Consider the following 23378-nt stretch of genomic DNA (forward strand, 5'->3'; position numbering starts at 1 on the left):
AGAAGCCTTCTGAGAATCCTGGGTTGCCACTGTCTGTGCCAGTTAATACCAACTGAATGATGCTCTTTGAGACTGGAAGAAGTATCTGTGTGCCCTGAGAATATTGAGATCATCACCAGATGAGAGATCAGATCTCTCATCACCAAAAGCTGAATGCCCTTGGCAGAGCCAGGAGGTGGATACACAGAGCTGCCTCAGTCTCTCTTTTGGAACCTGATCTGGTGACTTCAAAGGATGGCCTAAAATCCTCCAGACTCCTGAAACCTCTGGAGAGCACAATCAATCCTGTGCTACACTCCCACAGCAGCCTCCCTCCCCAGTCCCATCCTCCGAGGAAGCTCCTAGCCTAGCATCTCTAGCCAGAGCCCAGAACTGGAGATCATAATGCCCTTCCCTTGATGTAATGCCAACCACAAGCTCAGGGGAACAGCAGCCATTGCCTGCCATTTCTAACCTTTTCCCAGCTTCCTTCCATGCCAAGGAGAAAACGAGGAACAAGAACTCAGTAATATGATCCCCAATTAACATAAAATAAAAACAACCCAGTCATGTTTTCCATGGGCTTTTCCAATCTCAAACTAAACACATAAAAGGAGGAGAAAGAGATAAAAATACACACATGGAACTATAAATATATATGCTGTCCGCGGATGTACAGCCAAGCACCCTGACCCAAATGAGTATCTGTCTCTAGGAAAACTGAGCAGCCAGATGCAGAAATCTGAGAATTTTCCGTTTCCAAAGTGCAGTGTGATTCCAGACAGGAAGGGAAAGTATCCTGATTCCTTGGCATGGAAGGGGTTAAGTCCTCAGCCATCCTATCCTAAAGTGATTTATGATGATGTGTAGCGTTTCAAAACTTTCCCCCACCCCAAAGCACAGCCCTCTCCTTCCCCACGGAGTCCACTCTCAACGTGCTGAAGTGGGAAGGAGGTGGTGTTTTGCTGATCTGTTAAATTCTTAGCGAAGTTTCCTTGATTTCCAGCGGCTGCTGTTGTTGGGAGTTTGGTTTGGATCAAAACTGAGGTTGTCCTGGCATTTCTGGGACCGAGTCCAGGCAAGAGGAAGAAGAAAAAGAAGGAGAAGGAAAAGAAGAGGAAAGAAAGAAAGAAAAAAAAAAGGTGGAGAGACGTAAAGGAGGGGACAAGCGCAGGAAAAGAAAAAAAAGTCCTTTTTCAACATCACATTCCTGTGTTTTCCCTCAGCCTGGAAAACATATTAATCCCAGTGCTTTCACGCTCGGAAACAAAGGGACTCAGCCAGACTGTGGGGGAAAGGGTGATAAGAAGGATCCTGGAACTCTAAAGAGAGAGAGAGCAAGATTGAGGAGTAGCTGGGACTCCACTCTCAGGGGCCCCTGCGTCGCCGGCACAGGGGACTGGCACACACAGCCACTCGGACGAGCAGAAACTACAGACAAATGGAGATGCAAAGCCTCGCAAGGACAGCTCCTTTCCCCTCATCCTACTTGTCAAGAAGGTGAAAAGACAGCCAGGGGAAAGAGGAAAGCAGCTCGGCCGGGGTCAGGACAGGCGGTGGCCGGTGGCGCCTTTGGGAGCCGGAGCTGCCCGCACCCCCCTTTGTGCTGCTGAGCCTGAGCCGGGCTGCGGAGAAGGAGGCTTGGGAGGAAGAGGATCTCATGTAGGAGACCGTCCTGGGACCACGCTTGGGATTGCCTTTTAAACCCTCTGCATTCCATCTCCATGAGCCACAACGTAAGTGTGCAATCCCTTCTGTCCTTGGTGTGCTTGCTTGTGTCTTTGTCGCTCATTTGAAGGCACGAACTAGGAGTGTTGTAATTCGTGTGCCCAGTGTGCCTTTGCCCTGGAGCATCCGAGCGCCGGTCCTGCCCGGCTGGCCTTCCTGCTTCCTGCGACTGTCCCTGTGGAGCGCTAACAGATTACCTGGGTTTGAAAGCAACAGGCTGTCACCCTTCTTGCCAGCGCCTGACCTCCCTGCCTCGCCTCTCACCGCCCCTTCCCCCCACCCCCCACCCCTTGGCCAAGACAGAGAAAGAGAAAATGCCCAGTTCTGTTTGCAATTAAATGATTTTTCTTTTTCTTCTCTCTCTCTCTCTTTTTCTCTCCATTCTCCCTCTTCCTCCCCGCCTTCCGACCCTGCTGCCTTTCAAAGCGGATTGCACAATGACATGGACAACGGCACTCAGCTTTGCCATGCTGGTGGCAGTGTGGCTGGTGTGCGGCTCCGAACCCCACCTCCCTGCCGCGAAGAGGGGGAGCCACGGGGCGCGGGGAGCACCCCTGGTGTCCCCAGCCCCCAGAAGGCCGGCCCGGCTTCTGAGGCACGCGGGGAGGTCCCGGGGGATCGGGAGAGGCGCCCTGGAGGAGCCGAGCCTCCCGCCCCCCCTAAGGAGGAGGGGTGTGCCGGTGCCCAGGGCGGCGCCCCCCGCGCCCCCCGCGCCGCCGCGCATCAGCGGGGCCCCCGCGAGGCCTAAGCAGAGACCAGGGGCCCCCAGGTCTCCCCGGGACATGATCCGAGACGAGGGGACCTCGGCTCGCTCGAGGCCCTTGCGTTGGCCCGCGGGGTCCGGCTCGCCCAACGTCCTGGCCAGCTTTGCGGGCAAGAGCAGGGTGTGGGTCATCTCGGCCCCTCACGCCTCCGAGGGCTACTACCGGCTCATGATGAGCCTGCTGAAGGACGACGTGTACTGCGAGCTGGCGGAGAGGCACATCCAGCAGATCGTGCTGTTCCACCGCGCGGGCGACGAGGGGGGCAAGGTGCGCAGGATCGGCAGCGACGGCCGCGTGCGGGAGCAGCGCCTGGAGCCGGGCCTCGTGCCCAAGCTGATGAGCTTCCTGCAGCTGGAGCACGGCAAGTTCGGCATGGTGCTGCTGCGCAAGACGCTGCAGGTGGAGGAGCGCTACCCGTACCCCGTCCGGCTGGAGGCCCTGTACGAGCTCATCGACCAGGGCCCCGTCCGCAGGCTGGAGAAGATCCGGCAGAAGGGCTTCGTGCAGAAATGCAAGGCCTCCGGGGTCGAGGGCCAGGTGCTGCAGGAGGACGGCAGCGACGGCGGCGGCGGAGCGGGCAAGCAGGGCCGCGCGCCGGGGCCGCCCTCCAGGGCCGGCCGGCCCACCGCGCCCCCCGCCCCCGCCCCGACCCCGACCCCGACCCCGACCCCCAGGGCCGCCACCCCGCCTCCCGCCGCAGCCCCCGGCCGCCCGGCGAGCCCCACGGCCCCGCCCGCCACGCAGAGGCCCGGGAGCCCCAGGGCGCCCCCGTCCTCCGCCGCCCCGCACGGCCTCTCCCCGCAGCCGCGGAGGGAGAGGCCGCAGGGCGCCCGCAGGCCCGGCAAGGCGGGCGGCTCGGAGAGCCTGGCCGCGCCCCCCCCCACGGCGCCCGGGCAGGGGCAGGGGCAGGGGCAGGAGCACGGGCAGGGGCACGGGCAGGGGCACGGGCAGGGGCAGGGGCAGGCCGCGCGCGCCCGGGACAACCGCACCGACCGGCGGGAGCACGGCCCCCGGGGCCCCGAGGGCGGGCCCGCGCACCCCAAGCCCGCCAAGGGCAAGGCCGCCCCGAAGAAAGGCCAGGACAGAACCGGGAGCAACGAGTACGAGAGTAAGTATGACCCCGGCAGGCCCGGCGCCTCTCAGCGGGACCCCGAGCTGCGGGGGGGCGACGGCCGCGCTCCCAAGGCCAAGGCCAGGGAGGCCAAAAAGCACGAGAAGCTCGAGAAGCTCGAGAAGCTCGAGAAGCCCGAGAAGGAGAAGAGGAAGAAGCTGAAAAGCGAGAAGGCAGACAAGTTGCTCAAGGCGAAGAAGGAAAAGGCTGAGAAAAAGAGCCGGCAGGAGAAGGAGAAGAGCAAGAAGAAAAAGGCAGGTAAAACGGAGCAGGAGGGCTACCTGACGCCCACGGCGCAGCACGTGGCGCACAGTCCCGGGAAGTCGGTGACCCACCTGCTGGGGTCCTTTGAAGGCAAGCGGAGGCTGCTCGTAAGTAATCTTCTCCCCAGCTTTGTTCTGTGGGCTGACGCAGGGCAGGGGCGTATGGGTGCTTTATTTATTTATTTATTTAAAAAAAATTTTTTTTTTTTCTAAAATCATGTTGCTGGATGGCAGACTGTGGCTGAACCTGTGCCACGTCAGGGAGATCCGGAGGCTTGTCTTGAAAGGGCTGCCAGGCCAGAAGCACCTCTTGGTTTGGTGCTCTGTGGCCCCAAGGTTGCAGACTCAGTGGCCACGGGCCCTTAGACCTAAGCGTAAGGAAGCACCTCTGCTGGGGTCCTTCCAAACCCGTCCTTACCCATCCCCCATCCTGAGCTCTCTCTTCCAACGGAGAGTTCTTATTTTATTTTATTTTATTTTATTTTATTTTATTTTATTTATGCATGAGAGACATAGAGAGAGAGAGGGAGAGAAGCAGAGACCCAGGCAGAGGGAGAAGCAGGCTCCATGCAGGGAGCCCCACGTGGGACTTGATCCCAGGTCTCCAGGATCAGGCCCTGGGCTGAAGGCGGGGCTAAACCGCTGAGCCACCCGGGCTGCCCCCCAACGGGGAGTTCTGAGTATAGCCTCCCTTTTACCAAGTTCAAAGAATAAAAGAAGAACAAAGGAGTTCCTAAAAGGGCAAGCGTTGACTAAGGTCACAACTTGGGCAAAGGATTTATCTCTTCGTGAGCTTTGGAACTAGAAGCATGCGCATGGGGAACTGGTCAAGGTTTTTCCTTTTTCTCCTGGTTAGGTCTATATGAGAGTGGAAGCCTCAAAGAGGAAAGTAAGGCAGCTTGGGTGGAGAGTGGGCATGTATGACTGGGAGCCGGGAAGGGCCCTTGTCGGTGTGACCCTCCCAGATACTTTAAAACCAGCTGGTTGAAGTCTTCTCCCCTCCAAGACTGCCTCTCCCATCACTGTCCAAGTAAGAGGCCAAAAAGACAGAATGGGGAACTGGGTTACTTGTCCAATCTCCAGTACGCTAGAGACAGAGGTCAGTTTGTCCTGTGTCTCTGTCAAATGAGTGTGTATGTGTGTGTGCGTGCGTGTGCACGTGCGTGCTTGCATGCAGGTGAAAGGAGATAAGCAAGTCTTGCTTTCACTTTGCCTTTCAGTGTTCCTGAAGCCACTGATACTGAGCAAGCCATAGGTCCATCTCAAGAGCTCTCTCTCTTTGGGTCATTACTTGCCTCCATCCAAAGAATGATAAAAGAATCTAGTCAAGCCCTGGGAAGCCTTTGGAAAGAAATCAATCCCATCCTAAATGTAAGGGCAGTTCTCATCAGCCACGTGAGAGTGGCTCCTTCTCCTCTCCATGTCTCCTTGTCCCCTCTTTTAGTGCCCTTCCAAGATCTTTATCCCTTCTTAATGCTGTCATTTTACTTACTCCAGGCTGTCAAGGGGGAGAAGGTGCAGTACAATCATTGCAGAGAAAAGGATCAGTAAATTAATGTCACGCAGTGTGGGTCAGGAACGATTTTTTTCCGATACATGGGTGGGAAGGAGACATCTCATGCCACTGAGGACAGCATTTGTCCTACTAAAGGCACAAGGTGACCGCAGCCTGCATTATCCCCATCCAAAGAAATAGACACTCTTCTCTCAAGGCATCTCTCAAAGGGGCTTTTACTTTTTCCAGTCTGGTCTAAATTTGGATTAATGATCTGAGCAGAAAGGCGCTGGTGTCCATTGATCGTTAGTGGTCTCAAAAAATTTAAATTTGCATTTGAAATGTTACTCAGAGCAGAATCCCCGGTGGTGTTTATCATGGGTGGGGTATGTCCCAAAATTCTCTTATCAGGTCCACAATGATGTACCTGTGTATTAGAAAAAAACTCAAGTTTTCATTGATTCTACAGGTTTGTGTGTGTGTCTGCTGTTATGTATTTTTTTTTTGTATATTTTACCCATTTTTAAACAGAGCTTTAAAGTATATAACGTAACTAGCAGAGGATAGGCTGTATGCTAGAGCAGTTTGACAGCTACTTGGTTATTTTCAGAGTACATAAATTTAAATGAGAATATTTTAGTCAGAGCCAAAGGAATCATTCATTTCAGAGGAGCATTCTATCCGGTACTTAAATGTTTGTTACAGAACCCCAGGGAGCCAACTGCTCTCTTTGTGGTGTGGGCAAACCTTACTAGTGTGCTGCTCCTGAGGACCTAGGACTTTGTCCAGGAGGCTAAAGCACATCACCCAAGCCTGGCCATTCAGGCAACGGGGCAGGTGAAGTGTTCCTCTGGGCAGCTTTTAAGCAGGGGGAAAATAATCATGGGTAAAATATCAGGATTGTAATTGTGCACCCATCTGGCAAATACTTCCATTGCCCCTGGTTTGTGAGTCAAAAGAAAGAGGTTTTCATACTCTTTCCCCGATATTAGTCATGCCTTTCTTTTCTCCCCTTTTGCTCTACTCCCTTAGTCAGGGATTTGAAAGCCCAGCTGGGTATTTTCTGCTTTAAGCAGTAACCCTGATCATAAATTTCTAGCAAATGAAATTCAAGCGACAGCCTCTGCTGATGTCATGTGAGGCAAAACAGAACCCAGCTGGGATTGCTCATTGCCATGAGCAAAGAGTGTTGCTCTTTGGGGCTGGCAAGAGAACCGGGTTTGTTATTAGGAAGAAAGTACCAATAGGAGGCAGTTCAGTCTTACCATCCCACATGTGCCCAGCTCATGATCATATCAGAAATGTGTTTTCTGGAAAGCTTATATCTAAAATGCGAATGGATTAGAAAAGACAAGATGAAATAAAAAAATGATACGATCTCAAAAGACGGAGAGAAAAGAAATCTATTTCACCAGGCAGAGAAGAGACTTGGGTTTCTGGGTGAAAATGCTGGTTGGTGCCATGTATCTTTTTTCCACTCATTTTCCCCATGAAACATGCTGATGTTATTCAGGAAGTTTGGTGATTCAATTAATATTCACTAAGGCTTAACACTCTGCGAGCTGTAAAAAGACCCTGACAACATGTACCTCCAACTGGCCTCGGCCTACTCCGTGTGCTCAAACCGAAATGAGGTTAGATGCCAAGAAATCATGCAGGACTTTTAGCTCATCTTCCCAGTTTTTCAGTAACCTGATGCCCAAACTACAATATATCATACACTCCTAGGGCTTTACATTTATTTATATCATTCTTTGGATGTGAAAATATCGTGTAGCTGCTCCTTACCCCCTTTTTAGAGAAACAATGGCCACAGTGGTGAACAGCATCCGAGGGGCCTTTCAAGGAGCTGCAGGTAGAACCAGGTGTTCTATTCTGAGGCCAGAGGTCAGTCCTTCAAACCCTCTGCCTCTCAGTCTATAAATCAGAAAAGGGCACATCCCGCAAGGTGCTTTGCCGAAGCTGTGAGGTTTAACTGTCACAACAACCCTATGAGGAAGGACTTATTAACTCCACTGTACAATCAAGAAAAAAAGCTTAGAGAGTTTGAGAAGTTTCCCAAGGTGTGTAGCTAATACCTGGCAAAGTCAGAATTAGAACTCAGGTCTGTTTAATTTTAGTTCATACTCCAGCCACTCTCCTCATTCTGCCTTCCTATGGGTGTGAGCCTCCATGGTCATATGCCATAAAGTGGAGGGGAAACTGAGATACTATCCTGTTAGTTAATCAATGCAAATGTTTTAGAATTCACTTTTAACCTTAAATTACTCAGATAAATGGGAAGGTCTATCAATTGTCAACATTTTGTGCTAAGCAACAGTGTAGAGACTCTGTCCTTAATACCCAGCTGGTTCTCTTCACCTGAGCTCTCTGGCTTGTCTGGGGGTCAGTCGAGAACGACAGAATGAATCCCAGTTAACCCGACCCCTCAGACTGGTTGGTGCCAGTTCGGGGTTGACAACGGTACGGATATAGAAGAGGCATTTATCACTAAAACATTGGACTACGTGGAGTAGAGCTGAAAAGCCATCAGCTTATGCCCTGAGATGTACCCACTTGTCATGAGCAAGAGGCCTCATAATGCAGAATTACAGACTCAATTTCAACTTTAAGCACACTGGAGACTGAATCTCCTGTAATTCAGTTGGGTTCATACATTTAAACTTACCTCAGAAATTTGGGTACTGGGAGAATAATCAACTTATGTGGTTTAATTTTAGAAAGGGGTATTAAGCTCTGCTTTACTAAGGCGTACTACTAGCTTGAATGATACTTTCAGAGTCCTGTAAAGATCTAGTGCTTTGAGCCTAACACAGTGCTTAGAATAAGCTGAGACCTAAAATACCTTCCCTCTCGCATCTCCCCATTCTGGTTTGCTCCTTTCACTTATGCAGACTGGCTTCATTATATTCTGAGGCTCCTTGTGCCAACGCACCAGTTGGAACAGAAACGTAAAAAAGAACCACAACGCAGTTCTGAATTCATGATACGTGCCCTGATTTATCACCACCAAACTGGAAAGAGGCCAAGTGTCAGACAATAATGTTTAGTGAGAAGTGCGAGGATGCTCTTTTTACGAAGAGGGGACTGGACACGGTTACCATTTCAAACACCATTTGAAAGACTGCCAAACTCAACAATGAATGGGACGGAGGTGTCAGTACACAAGGAAAGAGTGGCTGAAATATGTTCCCTTGGTCAGCCTCTTCTACTGTCCCTGAGGCAAGCTAGAGAGTAGATTAAATGCAAAAGAGGGGTGGGTCCTTCAGCAGCTGGTTTGCAGGCGGCATCTGGCATCTAGACATTTCTAAGCAGGGGACCACCCCTCCTCTCCTCTGTCTGGAGTGATCTATGGAACCTGAGGAACAGAGGCCAGCATTTGAACAGCAATTGAAAGGAGCAAGTGGCCATTGTGGGCTAGGAAAGATGTTAAGGAGGATGCTGCATTTGAAGACTGCCTGTGTGCCATTAAGGTGGAGGGGAGGGGAGAGCGTCCTGGGTGGAAGAGGTAGGCGCCAAGGCAGAGGAAGGAATGAGAGTCAGCTCCTCAGAGGCAACACACACCTAGGGTGCTTGTGTGCACACAGCCTGTATATATTTCTCTTCTTTCTTTCTTTCTTTCTTCTCTCTCTCTCTCTCTCTCTTTCTTTCTTTCTTTCTTTCTTTCTTTCTTTCTTTCTTTCTTTCTTTCTTTCTTTCTTTCTTTCTTTCTTTCTTTCTTCTTGATTCTCACTACTATTATCAGGGAAGTTGTTTCATCGTAAAGATGCAAAGGCCAAGCTTCATAAGGCTAAGTGGCCTGGTGGAGGCTAAAGGTAGCCAGCGTTGAACAAGGAACAAGTGCAGACCCTGCCACTTTGACTACAGTCCCCCTTTCTCTGTGCCACTCTGCCCAGATTCCTTTCATTTCATAACTGAGACCAATCTGGCCATGGAGTGAAGAGGTCACGTAAGGGAGGAACAGGAGGAAAGGCTAGCAAGAGGGAGCCTGGGGCCAGGTTGTGGAGGGAGGAAATGAGTCATGCAAAATAAATGTCACCTCATGGGTAGGTTAAGGCATCCCTCAGCACAGGTCCTGAGGTGAAAATAAACATCAGGGCTCTTTATTTATTTATGTCGCTTCCCACTGGGTACCCAGTGGCCTCAGGCTACTGTGTTCAGAGGTTCTAAGAGAAGCTGCCAGGCGGGGTGGGGGGAAGGTCCTGTATTATTCTATGCTGTCTGAAATTCCCAGTTGTGCACAAGAGGGAGAAACAGACCAGAGGGAGCTTTGAGGAATCTTGTAATCCCGTCCTATCATGATCTGGCCACGGGCTGTAAAGGTCCATGGCAAAGTATGACAAGAATGAAATGGAATCTATGTATGGCTTTGAAGTTACAAAGGCAGGTGATTATCAGTCATCTAGCACGTGGGCAGCTGTGCCCTACAGACTCCTCTAAATATATTCTAAATACAGGTATATCCTTCGCTTAGAGAAGCGAGTCCAAAATCATTACTAGTAAATCTTACCTTTGTTTCTATTTTGTGTTTTCACTTAAACATTCATTTATTTCAAAATAGTGCATTTGTGAGCAAAGAAAGGCCAGAAGGAAAAACCTAAAACCAACCGAAAAGAAAGTTCCATCAAAACCTGGAAAAATATGTTCAAATGTCATAAAACCAATTAAACTGACAAAGAAAGCAAAAATACCATCACCATATCTTTTTATAGCCACTTCAAATCTCTCTTAAGGCTAAGTATGAATCCATGAATACATTTAGCGAAATATTATTTTTCCTCTTGGGAAATTGCATTTCTAAAATAAGCATGTTCTACCCACCTTGGTCCTCTGAACTGGCATGTAAACACAAACTCAAAAATAAACAAAATCATGGCTACTTAAATAAATAACAACCTGAGGGAAAAAAATAACTTCATCCCAGAAGAATCTTTGTTAATGTTCCATTCAAAAGTTATTGAACACATGATTTCCACGAGGGGTAGTATTTTGTCAAGCACACGGAATTTTTAAAAGAGAAAGCCTGCAGGCAACAATAAACACATCTCTGACAGAGAAGGATAAATAGCAGTATCAAGCTGGCAGCAGATTTACTAACCATTTTGATAAAGTCTTTGGAAGAGGTTAACAAAATGGCACCCCCCCCACCCCCCCGAAAAATGCCAAGCTAATAGCCACAAACTTCAGAAATATTTTGTAAGGTTTGATGGGTAAGTAGAAAAGTGGCTGATAAATTTGAATGTGGTCAGGTTTGAGAAAGTGTATAGAGAGGCTGGTCTCGAAGCCAAGTGATGAGTTAGCAGACAGTGAATCGACAGTGTTCATGCAGACAACAGCCTAGTGAACTATTTGGAGTCAGAGAGCTCAACAAAGACCTGGTGATCATCAGAATGAAATTTCACGTCCTTCCATCTCCAGGGTGAAGAGCACCATGCCCGCTCACTCGTGGCGTGTGGTACATAGTTATGGTTTCCGCCCATGAAAAACCTGGTAAAATTGGAGAAGGCTCATTAAAAGTCTACAAAAATAACCAAGGAAGTAGAAAAGCTTTTATATCCAGTTAGATGGAAACATTGAGACATTCTTAGGGCATTCAACAGGAGCCCTAAAAATGGAGGGTATCCTCCTTTTTATCCAAAATTACAAAATATGCTTTCCCAGATGGCTCTGGTAACTGCAGCATCTCTTTCTTTTGCTCTGTCTTTCCTCTTTTTCCCCCAGAAGTCAGGGATTCAAAGTGAGCATGAAAGACACACAGGGGCTAGTTGATAAATGCCAGGTCTGAGTTATATATAGAAGGCTGAACTGAAAGAGTAAAATCCATCCTGTTAGGGGTCTCTAGCATCAAAGAGGTCTGCCACAAGCTCTGTACAGGCCCAGTGTGACAAAACATAGGACATAAAGCCATCCCAAAAATTTTCTGCAAGGTTGCCTAGAAAACACTCTTAAGTCGTTGAATGTTCCATAGTGCCCGAGGCCTGGCTAGGAAGCTCTGTCAACCCCGTGAGACATGAAACAAAAGAGTAGTAACCATTGAATTCACAAATGTCTGAGCACCCAGTTAGGGTAATAAAGACCAAAGGAAGGTAGGGGGTTAGCACTTATGGAACAATGATTACATGTCAAGTACTCTGTAACGTTCACAACAGCCTTGCAAAATAAGTATTCCTGTGCCAAGTTCACAAATGAAAAAACTAGGATGGCTGAAGACTAGCAATAAAGATAACTAGTGGGAATAGATAACTCTAAGGTATCTGGAGCCATTTAAAAAAAAAAAAAAAAGAAGGGGACCTTTCCACATGGCCTGTCTTGGCCCTCATTATGCTAACTGCCCAGTAGAACACCTTGGTTTAGTTGACTTTAGTGTCAGTCACTACCCAGCCCCCTATTCCAAATCATCCCTTTGGATTTTGCCTCTGCGGGCAACTATCATTGTGAACTAATGTTTGCTTGCCTCCACCCACCTCTAGCTGATCACGGCTCCGAAGGCTGAGAACAACATGTATGTGCAGCAGCGAGATGAGTATCTGGAAAGTTTCTGCAAGATGGCCACCAGGAAGATCTCTGTGATCACCATCTTCGGCCCTTTCAACAACAGCACCATGAAAATCGACCACTTCCAGCTAGGTTCTCTTAAATATTTTAATTGCATTATTGTTTTTCTCCTATTTAAGGTAGGGCAAACTTTATGGGAGAGGTCAGCGGGGAATGAAGAGGAAAATTCAGATATTCAGAGGGTTCTTTCCTTGTGGTAACAAAGGTCAGTTTACCTCCTATTTATGTAACTATTCTGGATGGTTTTGGTGTAAGATTTTTGGCACTTTAAAATGAAAAAACATGCAAGCATTCTATGATTTGAAAGTCAATAATGTGGAGAAAAATCAGAGAAGCAATACAGTTGGTGGGAGAGCCGGTAGGGTACGTAGACAGTTTCTTCTGGATGCGGAATCTTCTTGCCTGTGAATAATACCATCTGATCTTCCTGCTGCCTTCATGCTGCAGGTGACTCACTCACAGATGGGGACCTGCCAGACCCTTGGAAGCACTTGACTCTGGCAAGCCTGGGGAGGGCTGAGAAAGGCTATTTAGCTAAATGAAAAGTCACTGAAAATATGGACTATCCTGCACCCAAGTCTTTTGGAGAGCCAAAGAATTTGGCTCAATGTAGAGTTTTCACAATTTTTCATATTAATGGTGCGTGTGAGGCTCATGAGGCGTACAGCTCAGCACTGGGCAGCTAACTCCTTGCAGTTCTCATGGGAATGTTGCAAGAATTAACTGTGAGTAGTTTGATCGCAGAGTCAGAAGCCGCAGATCTGACCCACCCAATTTCTTTTACAATCATTACATCTCTGGGGCTTTATGTTTAAAAAAAAAACCAAAAAAACAAAAAAACACAACTTTTTCCCTTCATGCATTCTCTACTTTTTAAACTTTTTATTTTAACTACAACGAAAGTCCTTCATACTTTACCAGTTGCATATCCTGCATATTTTTCATAAAGTACATCTCCTCTGAAAGAATATAAAACATATTTTCCCTATTAGTTAACATTTAACTTCAATATATATGACACATTATCTCACAGATTTTTCTGTCATGTGATCTTGATGTAATAGAATGCATAGCAGTCATAATTATGTCATGACAATGCCAATTTGATTTGAATATTGTCTGGCTTCTAAATAATATTTAAAAAAACCTTTTTTTTTATATTTTAAAAATTGTACCTAAGGGGCGTCTGGGTGGCTCAGATGGCTAAGCATCTGACTCTTGGTCTCAGCTCTGGTCTTATTCTCAGGGACATGAGTTCAGGCCTCATGTTGGGCTCCACATGGGGCATGGAGCCTACTTAAAAAAATTGTGGTTAAAACACATGATCCAACCTTTTCTTTCTTTCTTTCTTTCTTTCTTTCTTTCTTTCTTTCTTTCTTTCTTTCTTTCTTTCTTTCTTTCTTTCTCTTTCTTTCTTTCTTTCTTTCTTTCTTTCTTTCTTTCTTTCTTTCTTTTTTCTTTCTTTCTTTCTTTCTTTCTTTCTTTCTTTCTTTCTTTTTTCTTTCTTCTTTCTTTCTTTCTTTCTTTCTTTCTTTCTTTCTTTCTTTCTTTCTTCTTTCTTTCTTTCTTTCTTTCTTTCTTTCTTTCTTCTTTCTTTCTTTCTTTTTTTGAGGGAGAGAGACAGAGAGACAGGGAGAGATAGGGAGGGTCAGAGGGAGAAGGAGAGAGAGAGAGAGAGAGAAGCCTAAGTAGGCTCCATGCCCAGTACAGAGCCTGACACGGGGCTGGATCTCACAGCCTGGAGATCATGACCTGAGCTGAAATCAAGAGCTGGATGCCCAACCAACTGAGCCACCGAGGTGCCCTGAGCCTGACCTTCTTTTTTTTTTTTTTTTTTTTTTTTTTTATTTTTTTTGAGCCTGACCTTCTTAACTGATTTTTAAGTGTACGATACAGTATTGGTAACGATAGGCACAATATTGAACAGCAGGTCTCTAGGTACATTACGACTCTGGGTCAGATTCAGATATGAAGTTTCAGTTATGCATTCTCTATTTTTATTAGCTCACTTTCCCCTGAGTTAGCTCCAAAGGAAAATAAATACCATCCTTTCCAATGCCCCATCATAAAACACTGCAAATCAGTGATTGGTTTGTGGACATTAATCCCTGTGCTGCATGTATGTTTGGGAGGGAAAGCAACAACAACAATGAAGCCCTTAACCATGACAACAATAATCATACAAACAGAAGACACAAAAGAAGTTCTAAAGTCAAACAGACTTTAGAAACAAATAATTCAAATCCACAGTCTCCACTTACTTGTTGTGTGACTTTGGGCAAGTTGCTTCCTAAGCCTCAGCCTAGAAGATAATTACATATATTTCATGGGCTACGGTAAGGATTTCGTAAGATAACACCTATGAATATCTGTCATATAAAAAATACTATTGTGTGGTCATCATCATCATCACCATTTTTTCTGGCAGGCTTCTGGAGATCAATGAGCTGTCACAGGGACTAGAACACCTATAGTTAAAAAGTACTTGCAGTTGCTTTCTGCTAATTACAGAATGTTGACGGGGAACCCCCACAACTGCCCTTCCAGGTGACAAGGTACATTACTACTCCGGGTCATAAAACCAAAGCCCAAAAAAGACTAATACTACAAAGACACATATTTAGTGTTTAACTGAGACTCAACCATTTGCTTCTGGATTTTCAAATAACAGCAAGAGCCAGTGAGCTTAATTGCAATCCAGATGACTAGAGAGGAAGTAGGTTTCCAATCCAGTGCAGAAACTGGTGCTGGCTGGCGATGAAAGGCCTCCTCCGCCAGGCGTTCCCGGTGTCAAATGTGTTGCCCACCAACCCTTACGCAAAGAATCCTCATTCCTTATTTCAGAGAAGTTTGGAAAAATCATTATATGTTCTACTTCAGCCTCTATGTGGTCCCAACTGTTATAAGCATCTGGTGCTGCCTTGGCAAATTTTTAGCATTAAACCTGCTGTTTGTTAGACATCTGGATTGAATATGAGCTGTAGAGGCACTGAGGGGATTTTTCCTGCCCTATTGGAAGTCAGGTATTGTGCGTTGGGTGTTTGCCTCTCCCTGGATGGCAGCTCGGACATGATCTGAGGGGACTTCTATTTTGTTCCTCATTTAATTCCTGGAAGGCCTTTTTTTCCTTGTGTTATGTCCCAGCTTACCCTCCTTATGGGAAAGGCCATAGTACTTTTCAGCCAAGACTGGGAGCCAGCCATGGGAAAACAGGAATTGGCGTGCAGCGCGGACTCAGTGAACCAAACTCTAGCCTTGACCGATTTTCAGCTGGAAATCTATCAGATGGCCTTACTTTCCTTAAAAATAAATCAAGCACTCTCTACTCTTCCAGACTTTTACTGGGCCTTAAAAACAGAAACCCACATCCAACTACACTGTGGGCTGTACTCACCAGCTGGTCCGTCCTGCTAAATGTATTTGAACTATAGATGATGGGCTTACAAATACCAGGAAATTTACCTTAAGATTTCGGTCATTAGCTTAATGAAAGTCACTCATACCTGAGCAAATTGCAACCCAGAATAAGCCCATCTGGTTTTGCCATCCAAGATACCATTATATGTGAGAATTTAGAAAGACACAGCACATAACAGCATTCCCAATTGTTAGTGGTATTTAAAATATCAATTGGATAGAAAAAAAAATGGTGTGTAGGTAAAGAGGATGGATTATAGACAAAGTTTGCCAGGTAGGACAAAGTAGTTGGCTAAGGGCACTTTACTGGAAAATCTCAAAAGAGAAATGAGGGGAAAACATTGTGAGCATGTTTCTCTCTTAGCAAAACAGAGGGATAAAAAAATATTAGACACGGATATTCAATCATCAGCTTTTAAGGGCTAGAATATACAGGACATTTTTATGGGGCAAACGGAAGTCCTTTGATAGCTTCCTTTAAAGGAAGAAGAGTTTGAGAGTAATTGATGAAAAAAGGAGGTGGAAAGTTGATGGGGATGTGGCTAGACTGTAACAACAGGAGAGAAAGTGATTCCATAGTCATATGAATAAGGAATTCATGAGTAAATTTCTAAAATACCTTTTATAGGTGAGAACGATAGACTCCATTTCACCCTAATATTCTCTTTCTGTCTTTGATCTTGTTGAAGAGAATTGTTCTTTATGGACAAACCGCACTGGCTCCATACCAATGCAGAAATGTCACTTTCCCTCAGGAGCACTGGAAAATTTGACCCTTTGCCCCAGCTCCTCCTTTTATCAGTGGTGACAATGTCTGGCAGCTGCCTTCTCTGGACTCTGTGCCCTTGTGCTGGGAGGGGAGGCTGGGTGAGTGATCAGATTTCCAGACACTGGCTGGGTGTCCCTCTCTGTTTATTCAGTCTCTGATTATCAATCACTGTGGCCCTGGAGGCTGGGGAGCCTGCCCCCAGCTTGTTCAGTCATCCCATTTCACTGCCCTCCTGCCTATCAAGAGTATCAGTGTCAAGATCAACCTCTGATGATCAGAGAATGTGGAAAGCACCTAATAAGTCAACCATACAAAACAAGTGCTTGAAGAATGTGGTGGAGGGAGATAGGCTCTTCCAATTGATTGCAGTCATTAGAGAAGATGTAAGTATCAGAAAATGTTGAAAAGTGGGTTGATTTATTGGAGGGGCCTTGAAAATGGAGAATTTTTTTGATAGTGACGACTCTATCAAAGTACTTTTTGTTTTTATTTTATTTCTTAAAGAGATGATGCATTTTTTTGTATCCCAAAGTCAAAACTACATAGAGAGGTACAAATAGACAAGCATTATGCCCATTCCTGACCCCAGGCCCTATTAATTTCTGCCCCATAGGTAGTTTATGATTCCTTATTGATAAACTTAGTGCTCCTTTATGCAAATATAAATACATATAAGCAGCTATATCCCCCCTCTTAGTACAAAATATAGTATTTATAATACTATGAACTTTGCTTTTTTTTTTTTTTACCTAAAAAACATTTCCTGAAGACCTTTCCTTATGAACTATAGAAATTGTCAGATTCTACAACAGTTTATTTAAGCAGTCCTCTTGTTAATGGACACTCAGATTGTTTTCAATATTTTATTATAAACAATTTCACAGTTATTTACTGGGCCAAATGAAAAATGTATTTAGTTTTGTTAGATATCACCAGATTTCTCTCAACACAAGGTATATCATACTGCCATCCCACCAGCAGTGTGTAAGAGTGTCTATTTCCCCAAACCTCTCCAAAGGAGTGTATAACCAAACTTGTGAATGTTTTTAGCCAATGCGATATTTGAAAAATGATATCTTAGTGCAGTATGTTGTTGGGTTGTATTTTTCTTTTTATGAGTATGATTGAACATCTTTTCACATGTTTAGGAGGAATTTATATTTTATTTTTAGTGTCCTTTGCCTATTTTTCTACTGGCTTGCTCTTAAAAAAAAAAAAAAAAAGATTATTTACTTGAAAGAGCATGAGTGGGAGGGGCGGAGGGAGAGAAAGAATCTCAAGCCGACTCCATGTCTAGTGAGGAACTCGATGCAGATCTCGATCTCACAACCTGAGATCATGACCTGAGCCAAACCAAGAGTTGGATGCTTAACCAACTGTGCCACCCAGGCACCCCAGGATTGTTCTTTTTAATCCCAATTTATAGGTACTCTTTATAAATTAGAATGAAAGTTCAGATTCTGGCCCTCTTCCCCATTCCAAGATACTGAGCCACTTTGGGGATAAGGTCCAGGAATTTATATTTTTAAAACGTTGCTCAAGTGGTTCTGATTTGTAGCTAGGTTAAGTGTAGAACAGAGGGAAAAAGAGGTTGGTACCAGATTTTAGAGGATTTCAAATACCAGGCCAGAGAATTCAAACTTTATTTGGTAAATCATGTGAAGTCATTAAAGATTTCTAAATGTATTTTTCAAATACATTTTTAAAAAAATTTAAGTTTTGGTAGAGTGAGTCTGTGGGACAGACAAGAACCTGGCAGGAGACTTTGTTCATAGATGAGTCAAGTTGCTCTTTCTAAGATCAAGTGAAAGCAGCAACTTTGTGATCAGGAATGGCCAGGCTAGTCCCATCTATAGATTTAATCCAGACATTCCTCTCACAAAGGGCTGGTAGGCAGGCAACCAACCCACTCAAATAGTAAAAGAGGAGCAGGGGAATCAACTATGAAGTCATTTAAATTGATCTGTTTCCAATCAAAAGAAAGTAAATCCCATCATTGGAGGCCAGGGTTATCCTAACTGAGATTAGTCTACTACAGATGCCTCAGCAATCCCAGAAATATTCTTCAGATCAAAGCAATTCAGCTTCTTCTGGAGTCTTTGCTTTCAGATTTATCCACAGCTTTGGCCTGTGCTGAATTCTTGAATAGGATAGTTCTATTTTAAATACCATATAACCATATAAACACATTTTATCTATGTTGTATGTGACCCCAGACAGGGTTTATTAAGGTATGGTGGTAAATGGGCATCACAGTGAATGACACCCAAAATACCAGAATGCCACAGAAAAATAGAATATGTTGCTCATGGGCCTCAGACAGGAAATGGCAGCATACCTCCCGGGGCCACAAGAGGTCAAGGTTGGGTCAGAAAACAGAAGCAAGAGCAGAGGGGAGATCTTAGGTCACTGCCTTTCCTGGGGTTTCCAAGAAAAAGACAAGAGGGGACAGGATGAACAGTTTCTGATTGGCTAGTTTGAGTGATTTCAACAGGCTTTGGGTTATAGGGGTGGACTCTAGTTGCTTGGTACCTGAACTGAGGATAATTAAAGCAGAGGAATACTGTTTCCTGGGGTGCATGTGCCAGATTGAGGAGGTAGGGCATTCAGTTGAATGGCTTACATTTCAGAAAGCTACTATCGGCTGGACCTTTTGCTGTCTCTAAGAATTGAGTAGTCTTGGGAAGAGCAGTCTCTCTCCAGTCAGAAAGGGTTTTTAAGATCTCAAAGGATCATAATATATAGAAAATAAAAAAATATGATTGATACAATTATAAGACTTCATAAGTGAAAACCCAAATTGAGAAAATAAATCTATATGATGAGTTTTTTCAAATTACACTTAGACTGGCTGTGTTGTTGTAGGCTCATCAGATAAAGGAAGTGTAAGGGTTTGATGATGGTTCTTTATAGAAACCCAGAATTTCTCATCTTATTTATTCTATCCTTCACTACTATCTTTTTTTTTTTTTTTTGTACATGACATCTTTCTTAGGGGAGAGATTTATGATTACCAAATCTGTACCTACTGTTTATGTGTGCCAGGCTACAGGGATTTAGAAGATGATCAAACATCTGTCCCTATTGATGAATTGCTCATATCTGGTGGGAAGATAGATGTGTAAACAACTGGTGGAAATGTAGGTGATAAGCATTATTGCAGAAGTGTGTGTGTAAAAGTGTTGTGAGTGCCCAGATGAGATAAAGACAGGTTGACAGGTAGTTAGTTCCCATATGGACAAGGGTAGGGGTAGCATTCCAGAAAGAGAAAGCATATTTCTAGAAACTGAAAATAGAGGCTGGAGCACAATATCTGGAAGAGTTAAGGAATCAGCTAACTAAGATGGACTGAGTCCAGGACAGAAATGGCCTTGGTTGCTCTGCCCAGGATTTGGATTTTATGCTGTCCTTGTTCTCTGTTCTTAGACAGCATAACAGTCACCTAGAAAACCTGCTAAAACGCAGATTCCTGGGATGCCTGGGTGACACAGTTTGTTAAGCTTCCGACTCTCATTTTCAACTGGAGTTGTGTGCTCAGCGTCATGATCTCAGGTTTGTGAGACTGAGCCCTGAGTCAGGATCTTTGCTCAGTGTGGAATCTGCTTGACATTTTCCTTCTCCTGCTGCACCTCCTGCTCATTCTCTCTCTCTCTCTCCCTAAAATAAGTAAATAACTCTTTAAAAGAAATGTAGATTCCTGGGCCTCACCACTAGCAACTCTTTTTTTTTTTTTAATTTTTATTTATTTATGATAGTAACAGAGAGAGAGAGAGAGAGAGAGGCAGAGACACAGGCAGAGAGAGAAGCAGGCTCCATGCACCGGGAGCCCGACGTGGGATTCGATCTCGGGTCTCCAGGATCACGCCCTGGGCCAAAGGCAGGTGCCAAACCACTGCGCCACCCAGGGATCCCTAGCAACTCTTATCTAATCGGTCTGGATCCAAGGATTGTGATTTTAGCAAGTGTCCTAGGTGATTTTGATGAAGGTAGACCGTGGATTGTGCTTTGAAAAAATCGCTGGAGGAGGTAAGAAACTCCTGAAGCAGTGGGAGACATGGTTCAGGGACACTGATGGAATGCCTAAAAGTCAGGTAGGACAGGGTGGGAGGGGTAAATATACCATGGATATCACAGAGAAGAAGCCATCACTGATGGAAGCTTCCAACGTAATGCCTGGCACATGGTTGATGATTACTAAGTTGTGGCTGAAGCTGAATTTTTCTGCAGTGTCATTGCTGTCTGTAGTCAGACACGGAAGAACAGATACATGAACGAACCTACTTATTACCTGAAATTGGCCACTGACTTTTGTAATCGAGGTCCTTCAAGGTTGGAACCCCTGGCTAATGCCCCCACTTGCAGAACAGGTCCTTGCCAGTATGTAACAGAGTTCACACCCCCTTCTGTCCCTCCTCAGTCATTTTAGGTCAGGGACAAGCTGTGTGGAATAGCCAAATCCCACCAGATGGGTCTGGATCTGTGAATCTGTTTGCTGTATCAAGACCATGTGGACTGTTTATAGGATGTATCCAAAAGAATGTTTGCTTCTAAGCCTTACGAATGAGGAGTAGAGCTTTGGCAAAACTTGGATAAATGTAACAAGAACCTGCCAGATTTATGCTGCATTTCCAGACTGAGGAGCACCTCGTGTTCACCCGGTCCTATCTCAGCCCTGCTGAGACAGAATGCAGAGCATAACAGAAACCTGGGACAGGGGTAGGCAGCCGGAGGTGGGAGTTCATCTAGCACATACCTCGCTCGGAATTGGACCAGAGGGGAACTGCTGTCTTGCAGTAGAGTTGTGCCCATCCTAGAGCCACCGTTGATCAGTGCTTCCATTGTTTTTGTAGGGCAGATTCTCTTCCTCGACACAAATGTTCATTTGGGATGTAAATATCCTATAATCTGGGGGTGTAAAATGTTTTATTTTTAATGCCAGGGCAAAATGTTTCAGAAAATATTTTAGTTGAAAGGTGAAACCAGACCATGAAATTGGTTTCTTGACATATCCCGTTAGAACAAAGTTTGGCTTAAATCTTGGTCCTAGGTCCTCTCTGTCCTTGAATGGGTCTTATTTTGGTAAGCTAGAGAGAACAGTGGAGAAGAGCGAGGTCATATTAAATCTGAGGCTTAACCCTCACTCTGTTACCAGCTAGTAATGTGAACTTGAGCAAGTTGCTTCCTTCCTGGGCTCTATGATAGGTTTATCCTTTGGGAAAAAGACTCTAGACTCTGAGATTTGCATGTGTGACGTTAATTGGGAAGTATTCTCAGGAACAATCCTTGTGAGAGGTGAGGATACTAGAGAACAGAGAGGGAATCTTAATCATAATGCAAGCGACCCTTCAGCGTGGCTCTCTAGGAGACCGGGGCGGTGGGGGGGGGGGCATCTTTTAGATCTACGGCCTCCCTACCTCATCAACCATTGAATGTGGGCTGCCCCCTAGTTATAGTGTGACTTGGGGGAAAGGCAGCTCTTTTCTAGGGAGAATGATTTTCAGAGAGGGAGTCAGCTGCTAACCTGCACAGTGACCTTGCTTCTGAAAGTAGAATCTGGACGGCGCGCCACAGTGTCTGCTTCAGTTCCTGTTTCATATGTTTCCTATATTATTGTTTCTCAATAGCATGACTGGGTTGTGCCAGATAATGTCTGTATCACTTCTCTTGCCCCAATAAGGCTTTGTGATGAAGACTTGCACACTTCAGTGGCGTATAATTATTAAACGGTCAGTCATGGGTCTGTAGGGTTTGGCTCATCTGGACTAGGCTTGGTGAGTCTTGGTAAGGCTGGTCCATGTATTTGCTGTCAGCTACTGGTTGGCTGGGTGGTCCTGCTGATCTTAGTTGGGCTTGAACACTTTAGGGGTCAACTGGTGTTGGCTGATCTGGAGTAGCCCTGTCCAGGCTGAGGACAGGGTTACTTGGTGTAAGTTTTCCTTCAGAAGGCTGGTATGGATGTTTTTCTCATGGCCAAAGTAGAGGCAAGAGCAATCCCAAATGCACAGGTCCAATTCTAGCCTCTGTCTGTGTCACTCATGCCAACATCAGCTAGCATTGGCCAAAGCAAGTTGTGTAGATGGGCTCAGAATCAAGAGGCAGGACAGTTTGCCTCATTCACCTTGACAAGGAGCTGCAATTACTGAGCAAAGGGTGTAGGTATAGAGAGGGGTGATGAATTGGGGCCATCTTTGAAATCTACTACAATCTCCAGCTTCCTTCCATCTCAGCCATTCAGTGGTTTTTGTAACTTTCTCTGTTAGGTAGATATAATGGTCTCATTTTGATTCTAATTAGAAACTTTAACTCTATCCAAGTTGCTGATCTCTGAATCCAGGGCCCAGCATAGACTAAGCACTGACAACAAAATATTTGTTGAATGAACAAAAGTAAAAATGACTGTATGTTGGGAATTAAAAATAGTAATCCCTAGGGTCAAGATAAAATCTGGTTTGTAAAGTATTAGGGTATTTAGCTGCTATAAATATTTTAAATTAATTTTTAATGATTTACATCATTATTATTATTATTATTAATTGTAAAGTATGTTCCTTGTTAAATTTTAAATATGTGTGGAATAAACAGTGAAAATTTCCACCTCACTTTTTCCTTTCCCTAGAGGCAGCCATTGTTACCAGTTCTATGTCCTTCTGGACATTTTCCAATGTCTATTCCTAGGCAGATGTGTTTTCTTTTGTTTGATATCGTTTTAACCAAGAATAACGCCTACTATCCATTCTCTTCAGCAACTTGCTCTTTTTGCTCAATGAGACATATTAAACAAAAACCGACATGAATCTCGAAATTCTTTTAAATTACTTTGTAATTAATTAGGCAGCAAAAATGTAAAAAATGGCAGCAAAAATAGGTCATATTTTATATGAACTTCATATGGATGAAGCGTATCATTTTTCATTTTGCAGACAGTGCTTGGTCCTCACATAACTATCTATCAGCTCCCATGCCTTTGAATCGCCTCCACAAAGAGCTGTCACAGTTTGGGGGAGGAATACAGATTCTTTCTCCTCGAGTTCTGATCTGCTTTGGGGGAAATCAAGTTCCTTGTTTGTATACATTCAATGATCCTAATCACATAAACCAAAGGAATAGTTAAATTGTAATCATCCTTTTTTTAAGAATAAAAGGAAAATGGTCTATGATGCTCAAGCTCTGTAACCTCCGTATCTACAAAACTGTGAAACTGTGGTTGTTTCTGCTGTGGTATTACTCACTGAATAGCAATGTTGATAGTAAGTGATAGACTCTTTTCACTAATAAATCTACTATCAGTTATTTGCTG

General features: G+C 45.0%; 1 protein-coding gene across 1 annotated transcript in view; it reads left to right on the forward strand.

Moving 5' to 3' along the window:
- The first annotated feature begins 621 nt into the window (after positions 1 to 621).
- The window catches only part of CCDC80 (coiled-coil domain containing 80), a 36442-nt gene continuing 13685 nt past the window's right edge, over positions 622 to 23378 (forward strand). Inside the window, exons 1-3 of the mRNA XM_072811654.1 lie at positions 622 to 1715; positions 2134 to 3953; positions 11811 to 11967. Of these exons, the coding sequence (XP_072667755.1) occupies positions 2145 to 3953; positions 11811 to 11967 (1966 nt within the window). The 5' untranslated portion in view covers positions 622 to 1715; positions 2134 to 2144. The remainder of the gene's footprint in view (positions 1716 to 2133; positions 3954 to 11810; positions 11968 to 23378) is intronic.

Source organism: Canis lupus, chromosome 35 (assembly GCF_048164855.1).
Source record: "Canis lupus baileyi chromosome 35, mCanLup2.hap1, whole genome shotgun sequence".
In the NCBI taxonomy this organism is placed as follows: domain Eukaryota; kingdom Metazoa; phylum Chordata; class Mammalia; order Carnivora; family Canidae; genus Canis; species Canis lupus.